General features: G+C 37.6%; 2 protein-coding genes across 4 annotated transcripts in view; one reads left to right on the plus strand and one right to left on the minus strand.

Moving 5' to 3' along the window:
* The window catches only part of cib2 (calcium and integrin binding family member 2), a 29,124-nt gene extending 26,523 nt beyond the window's left edge, over positions 1–2,601 (minus strand). The window contains exons 1-2 of one of the 2 annotated variants that reach the window (XM_017708353.2): positions 2,472–2,601; positions 1,347–1,879 (exon numbers count right to left, since the gene is read on the minus strand). In XM_017708353.2, coding sequence (XP_017563842.1) covers positions 1,347–1,397 — 51 coding nt within the window. In that variant the 5' untranslated portion in view covers positions 1,398–1,879; positions 2,472–2,601. Of the gene's footprint in view, positions 1–1,346 lie in introns of both variants that reach the window. The other variant, XM_037542844.1, reaches the window with a different exon arrangement.
* A 169-nt stretch (positions 2,602–2,770) lies between these two features.
* Positions 2,771–6,744, plus strand: lrrc61 (leucine rich repeat containing 61). 2 transcript variants are annotated; one of them, XM_017708351.2, is made up of 9 exons: positions 2,771–2,910; positions 4,290–4,385; positions 4,656–4,802; positions 4,923–4,983; positions 5,100–5,185; positions 5,267–5,332; positions 5,434–5,502; positions 5,713–5,838; positions 5,969–6,744. In XM_017708351.2, exons 1-9 carry the CDS (start codon positions 2,883–2,885, stop codon positions 6,073–6,075), a joined length of 786 nt encoding a protein of 261 aa, XP_017563840.1. In that variant the 5' UTR covers positions 2,771–2,882; the 3' UTR covers positions 6,076–6,744. The 2 variants fall into 2 exon arrangements, with proteins under 2 accessions (XP_017563840.1, XP_017563841.1); XM_017708352.2 differs by having other exon boundaries at positions 5,716–5,838.
* The last annotated feature ends 1,536 nt before the right edge of the window (positions 6,745–8,280 follow it).

The following is an 8,280-nucleotide window of genomic DNA, read 5'->3' on the forward strand; positions in this document are numbered from 1 at the left end:
TATAGAACCTTCCTGAAAAAGCATTTTATATGTATGTATGTATGTATGTATATATATATATATATATATATATATATATATATATATATATATATATATAGCATCTACTGTTCTACTACCCGCGACCCTGACGGAGAAGCGGCTTCTATCTTCTACTATTACAATGTGAAGCTTGTAACAATAGAAGAACCATTTTCTTCACTAAAGAACATTTGTGTGTGGCTGGGATTGTTTCAATTTAGCTTGTTATTGATGCTATTTCTGTTTTTTGATGGCTTTCCTATAAATTACAAACAAAAGGTGGGTGTGGCTTATCCAGAAAAGAGTGACAGGTGCTGAAAATGGACTGCTGACTAATCAATAAGCGCTGACGTGATAACATGCTGGCAGAATGTATTTTCCTGGTGTTGAAATTGGGTATTAAATGACACTATTCTACTATGTAAGAGTTCCTTCAACACTGTAAGTATTAATTGAACAGTGGAGAGTTTACACTCAATGCTATCCTGCACACATTGTTAAGTCTTCAGTTTAACTTTACATTTGCTTTAGAGCCAAAAGGCTGCTTCTGCCAGCCTATTAGGAGTGTCTTGTGTCACAGACAGTGATCACTGATAGAAATACCTTGAGAAGGGAAGACAGAGCTGTATCCTCTTGGGTCATGAATGACGTTACATCCACCCCATTTTGATTATTGGCCACAGGATGGATTGATGCTTTGTTATCATTACCTGACCTTTGCATGTTTAGAGATTACTTGACATTTATTTGCAGCCTACATATACCTTGTTGTTGAGAATAGCATATTGAATGCTTTACAGAAAAATTAAAGGATGCCTCATGCAAAAGCCTTACCAATACTGGTAAGTACACTATTAATAACATATTTTCTGTGCAGGATAAAATATTTCTTGACTTTTTAAGCCATTTTGAATCAAAGACAATTTCATGGTGTTGAATCACACTGGCATTACATGATTAATTTGACAATAAATAAGCTTACATTTGTGATCAGAAACCATACCCTGCAGAAGACAGCAATATAAACAATCGTAGTGCGTTCTGAAGTACTGCCTTTGATTCATTAAAAATATATATATTAAAAAAAATGAATAAATTAATTTTCTCCAGTGCAGTAGGTTCTACAGCTTTAACCACAAAGTCATCCTAAAGTAACATGAACTGTGAAAACCTATCACTCTCACAGCCATTTAGACGAACAGCCTTTGTTAGATACCTGCTCCCTGTTTTCCTTGATTACTGAGACGGTAAAGAGTTCTCTCAGCTGGCTTTCACTAAGCCTACTGACTAACAGGAATGGGAAAATATGTATAAAAGTCTCTTACCTGGTAGGCATCTAGCTGTTCATCAGTAAATATCGTTTGCTTATTACCCATCTTAGTCGAGTGATTTTCCTCTTGCACAGATGCATCACATTGGAAGTTCGAGGACTCCTCTCTTTTCTAGGCATTTATGGCATGTATACGGTGTGGCCAGACGAGAAAACTGTGACCACGCATAGAATTTCTGACCCCCGACTTACTTATGGATGTTTGTAACGTAGACAACGCTCTCCATTAACACTCTCCATAAATACTTGAGTGCAACGTGATCGACGCTCCTCTGCTCCTCAAGTGTAGAGGTTCATGAATAGCACAATACCCTAACAGCCCGCTCCCTCACTCCTGTTTCAGCACCCACTGCTGTTCACCATCGCTAGCCATGCCACTTTAGCACTGACAGTGAAGAACTGCAGGGAGAGACAGTCCCACGGTGGTGCCACTAGGGGGCGCCGCTCCATAGTGTAGGATAGAAGTGCCAGATAATACAAGCTGTCAATGCCTTGGAGTCGAAATGGAGGTGAGGTGACGGTCCTGAGCTGAGGTGACAGTTCAAGTGATAGACTTTCAGTTGAGTAACATTAAAACACAAAGTTAACAAATAACATCCGTTGATCAATATCAACACGCTCGTGTGGATCTAAATGTAACATCTGGACTCCTTAACACAACTCACAGTTGTAGCCGAATAACAAGTAAAACGAACTTTTCTCAGTATTTTTAAATAATAATAAATCATTTTGCTTAAAGCAAAATTGTCAGGAAAGTATTTTTTTTTCGTCTGCAATTCAGTAATTAACATTCGGTTACTGAAAAATAAGAAAAAAAGACAAAGAGGGCCTAAGTTACAGTTCCTGGGCTGAAAGATGCCAGATGTACTTAGTAGCACTGCAGGATCTGTAGCTAAACTGCTCAAAGTAGTTTTTTGACCTGGTACATTCGTAGCTACACCTATGTTACGTATTTTCTTTTAATAAAGACAGTTTTCAGTCGCTGTGTTACCACTGGAGTAACAGTTTTTACTTGATTCTTAAACAGTAAGTTAGCTAGCCTCCCATCAAACCAGCGTATTCACTGAAAATGTCAAAAAAAAAACCCAGTGAAATTAAAAAAATAAAATGAATCTCTTACTGTAAATCTGATGAGCGGCCTTGGCAACACCGCCGTAACCAATGAGAGCTGCAACATAACAACAGAAAGCAGGGCAACTTCCGGGTGCGCTGAATTTAAAGTAGTTAGGCACCTTTAATGTAGTTTGTTGGTTTGTTAAGTGAATCCAGGGAAATGTATAAAGGCGTGGCACCAAAAATCGCTTGGGCAAACAAGAATCTGAATTAAAACATCCAAACACTCCAGTAAGACTGGCGCGCTGCTAGTACAGTTAGCAGCCCTGTAGTCACTCGCTCGGTCACCTGCACGCACTGCTGCTGCTGCAGCGCCGAGTCGGCTCCGTCTCTGTCAGATGACGGTACGAGAACCTTCCGCCGGACTTCGCGAGAGCATCCTCGTGCACTTCGAATGACTTCATACATTTGAACAGTTATGGAGTCTAAAAGGGATAAAGACCACGGTGAGTTGTTTACAGGTCTGACGAATTCGTTCGCTGTGAGAAGATGCTGCGGATCACGCTAGCTGAGGTGTTAGCTCGGGTCTTTTTTGTAGGGCAGTAGCTGTTAGCTGTCCATTCGCTACGCTGCTCATGTCCACTTTATTCGTTACGAACGGGGTCATCTCGGTGGTCAGTACTGTTTTTTTTTTTCATTTTGTTTACTATACACGATCTCATGTTAATGAACGGTGTCTCTTTCATAGTCCCCTTTAAGCACAGCTTTAATTCAGCGTCAGCTTGTTGCTTTCTCTTTCTGCGGTTTTGGTTTAATGTTTAATGTTAAGGCCTGTGCTGCTGCGGGCTTTCTCGCGGAAACCAACTGTTGTTTACCCTCAATTGTTTGCCATGCAATGCCTTAGAGCTTCCATTCTATCTTGTACAATAGCTTGTGCTGCACGGCACAGTGCTCCTCTCATCTGGCGTTTCCCCCATGTGGTGTCAAGTTACATTAAGCTTGATCAAAGTAATATCTAAATTTAATTTAATCGAGGTAGGCATGATTACGTCACATGTTTCTAAACCTGTCATGTTGTATATATGCCTTGAAATATCTAAAGTCAGATAAAATAAATCCAGAAAAAGAAGGATCAACAGAAAAGCTATTTCCCAGGAGCTCTCCCAGGCTCTGCATTCACTACCAAATATCCCATATCCTACATAATATTTAAATGACCCATATCCTACGTAATCCTACGTAAAGTCCACTAATGGCATTTGGGTGGATTTGTGTACCAAAACAGTCATAATTCATTCAACCATCTTTGAACTTCTGATTGTCCTTTACAGTTAAACATTGTGTTGTTTATTTTGTGCCTTCAAGTCTGATGTATGTAAATGAGCTCTGTTCTGACTGGCTGCCCTTCGAGAAGCAGTCTGGGCTGAAACACTATAGCTTCAGTGTGAGCAGGGCTAAAATGCTGTCGAATAGGCAGATGGGCAGATATATTTTTGTGACCGTACAAAAAAACAATCAAAACAGGATTTTTTTTCCAGCTAAGTTTCCATATATGGACACTATGTACTGCGAAATGGACAGTAACATTTTAAACTGTACCAGTGTTTACATACTACATCATACTCTTTTATTCAAAAAAGTAAGGGAAATTCAGCCCTTCAAGAACAGCAGCCATCAGCAGCAGTTGTAAGCTAGTATTAAAGGATAAAGAGCAGAGACGGATCAAAAAGACACAATAACAAGAACACAGAGAGATAAGCTTTCTCTTCTGAACTGAGCCTGTGCTGCAAAAATGAGTCACCAAAGAGCATGTTATTAGGTTGTGAGCAAGTGAACAGGCTTCGCCACACTCACTGTAATCATGCATACTTTCTCTGTCTTACAGAAACAGAGTGTGCAAAGATCACAACTGGGCTTCTGAAGTCCCGAACAGGGGAATTTGATTTGGAATCCATTTTATTTCTCAAACTGAAGAGTCTAGGTATGCATCATTCCTTTTTCTCTGGGTATCAACAGTGGCTTTTGTTTCTTAGCAGTATCTGAGCTCAGGACTGGCTCTCTCTAACCTATTGGTAACTAGCAAAGATACTTTCTCTAGATAGACAAAGCACTTTTTGTAAGTCACTCTGGATAAGAGTGTCTGCCAAATGCTATAAATGTAAATCATACTGAAGTAATTATTCTTAAGTAAATGCACAGCCTGAAGTTCCTGTAACGGTTACAACATATTTTCTTTTATTTTATTTTTTAGGAATTTATGATCTTGGATGTATTGGGGAATGTATAAACCTGGAGAGACTGGACCTCTCTGGAAATAATATCACAAATATAACACCTCTAGCATCACTCAGACTCCTTGTTGTCCTTAACCTGTCAGCTAACAGGATTTCTAACTTAGGTAAGTGAATTGTAATATTTTCAAGTAGATCTTGTCATTGAGACTGTGATGATATACAAAGAAAAAAGTATGATAAACTGATTTTTGTATTTATTACCAAGAAATATGTCCTTTTTATAGAACCCATTGCTAGCTGTGAAAGCTTACAGAGTCTCAACGTAGCTGGCAATCTTGTATCCAGGTAATGACAAAAAAAGTCTGCATTTAGGTTTCAAGGTTTTGGGGTTTTTAGGTTTAGTCTGTATTTTTCTTTTTCTCTTTGTATAAATGTGTGCTTGCTCTATGTCAAATCTACAGCACTGATGGCCTCCATGCTCTGAAGACTTTAAGAAAATTAGAGAGTATTAGACTGAAAGACAACACGTACAATTATACAAATCCAGGTTTGTTTTTCTTTGTACCTTGGCTGTGTTTTGAATGTACTTTTTGAATCTGTTTGTTTAACTCATGTTTTAATCTCTCAGTTTGCAAGAACGCCTCATACAGAAACATCATCCTTGAAATGTTCCCAAGCATTAAAGTATTAGATGGTGAGTGCTTTTTTTTTCCTGGCATTTCGACCTACAATAAAAGCAACTAATTTTGGAAATTGAAGCAGTTGGAGTGATCCCTTTTAAATGCGTTTCTGCAGGGGAAAGGGTAGTTGGACGCGGAAGTGATCTTTACCAACTATGCAAAGACATTGACGACACAATAAAAGGTGCTTCTAACTGTCTAGTCTTATATGCTATGTTAAAAACATGAACTAAGTGCACTACTATGATTGATTTTCCCGCATGGAACTGATATTAAAAACAATGTTTGTGAAATTGTCTACAGTGCCTATACTGTTTTCTGACATACATGTGCACAGATGTTGAATGCATGTTGAAAATGAAATGGACTGGTTTTACATCTTAATTTTTCACAGCAGGCATGTATAAAAATGGTCAACTGCCAGAAATGCCTGACTGTAAGCCATGGGTAGAAGATGGTTTCTGGGAGATAAAAAGATCAAATAATGCCATTGTTGATGAAGCCTACAAACAGTTTAATGGTAATCCATTTTTCTACTCTTGTTAAGAGTACTGTTAGTAAGTTTTACTGACGTACACAAAATTAAATGTCTGATAAAAGACAAAAAATTCTTTCACTTAATGTTGTAAAATCACCTTGTTGTTTGACAGATGTTCTTCATGAATGCAGGCTGCTGAACAGCAGAGCAGCTCATGCAATCACACAAACGGAGAGGACCGTTGGCCTCAAGAACCAACCAAAGCAGTATGCTGTTTGAAATCAGCAACCCAGCTGCAATGAATATGTTATTATGGTTTTCTGTTTTATTATTATTATTATTATTATTATTATTATTAATGCAATTGCTACAACACAGCTCTTTCTCTGTGTGTGTGTGAATGTGTGTGTGTGTGTGTGTTTTAAGATCCATATGCTTGATACATCACCAGTGCCAGAACTCCTGAATATTCAATGTTGCCTGTAGTGTGAGGGTTCAGCAACTTTAACTACACCTCTGTCCTTTCTGACTATCCACGCTAGAAAGGACCCCTACATGTAGAAACTTGTCTTCATTCTGACTGTCGTCTCAGGATGTTCAAAATGAGTCCTCTTCGGACTTCTAACACTAAACTATACAAACTGTTATTGCTTTAAACTATGCTGCTATTTGGACAAAAAGTGTGTTTGTGAAGTACTTTGAATGCTTTTTCTTTATTGACCATTGTTGAAGCTTCCCCATGTTGCACTTTTGATTGCAGGGTTTTGGGAGATGTTTTGGACTTTATATCATATGCTTTATATGAATGCGTATTGTTTTTGTAACCTCAGTGTATTTTTGCATTGTGCTATGCTTCAATTGTATAGATTTTTATCACCCCTGACGCTGAATTGCCCCATGCTTTGTAAACATGCATTAAAATGGATAAAGCACAGTCTTAATAGTAAAGAGTTTCTTTGTCCTGTGTAATCTGCCTTTCCTACATTTATTATGAAGATCCACATCTGTCTTTTTCCACCCTGAGTAAACTGAGTGGAGGCTCAACATTTCCAATATTGGGTGGCCATCATGTGGCCTTTTTTTGGTACTACTTCTGTTCTTAAAAAGGTTAAAAAGCCCTCTCTGTCCTTGTAGTTATTTTTTGAAAAGCACTTTTTTATAGTAATAATTTTAGCAATATTTTATGCTATTTTATATATAAGGTTGAAAATAATGCTATGGAATTAATTCTTCAAATTCATACACTGCATTCCATTTTTGCACTGCTACATCCAGTCCAGTAGGGGAGGCAAGTTTTGCAAACCTATTACTGGAAGCTTTGTTGTCTCTCTCTTTCCTTTATGCCTACTAGGGAGTTGGTGGTGCCTAGGGTTGCCAGTTTAATGAGAACTCCTCCCTGCCCAGATTTTAATAAAATCAAATTTAGCAAGCACACAGTTACCCATCAGCATATCTTCTATATCTCAAAACATTTTAAGATGTGCTAAAATGTTATAAAATTGCACCTGACATTTTATTTGTTCATTTATTTTGTTTGTACAAACTTAAGTAGAAATGCAGTACACTGCATATACAAAAAAGATTTGTAGACAGTGCTTTTCTCAGTATTACTCATACCACTCTGTTAGAATAATGATATTGAAAAGCAAGTACATAAATAAATTGTTTTTACTACTTTAATGCAGTTATCTGTTCTTACAAGAGATTTTAAAACATGCTTCTGAATTCAGGCACAGAGTACAGCTGCTCCAATCTTCTCTCTGCTCCAATTGAGCTGATTCTCCTCAATGGACAGTTAATTAAATTGATTTTGTGCAAAGCAAGAGGTACCCTAATACTGAAGCTTTTAAAATTCTTTGTTTGGCCCAGCTTGGGTAGCAGAGCTTTATAATGAGATCTAACCTTATCTTACTGCTTGTTAATAATGGGTTATAATGCAGAGAAGAACATGGCCTATGCAATGCTGTCAGTTAAACCTGAAGCCAGATAACTATAGACTATGACAGCAGAGAGCTTTACCTGTGATGGTCTAAAACTGAATGATTTAAAAAAAAATATTTATTTAATGGATTTGGGTCTCCAGATCTGTTTTGAATTTATATCCTAGATATAACAGGCTAAGACAGGCATGTCAAAGTGGAGACCTTTCAGGTTGAAGTACTGCAGAGATTAACGTTTACTCTCATGAATTCAGTTCACAAAGGCCTTGCTAATTTGTTGAAGAGCTGAATGAAGTGTGTTTAATGATGCAGCGTATGTATGAAGCTGCAGTACTTTGGCCTGCGAGGACTGCATCCTGACACATGTAAGGTTTCAGTTTAATTCAATGATAAAATCTTATAGCAATTTCCTATAAACACCATATAGGCTAGTGAAGCATTGTGAGCGTGATTGTAGTAAATTCCAAGCTTAATATAAAATATTGAGTATAAAATATTAAGATTGTTGCAAATAATAAGTGAATAAACTGGAAATTAATCATTT

Source organism: Pygocentrus nattereri, chromosome 11, assembly GCF_015220715.1.
Source record: "Pygocentrus nattereri isolate fPygNat1 chromosome 11, fPygNat1.pri, whole genome shotgun sequence".
Taxonomy (NCBI): Eukaryota; Metazoa; Chordata; class Actinopteri; order Characiformes; family Serrasalmidae; genus Pygocentrus; species Pygocentrus nattereri.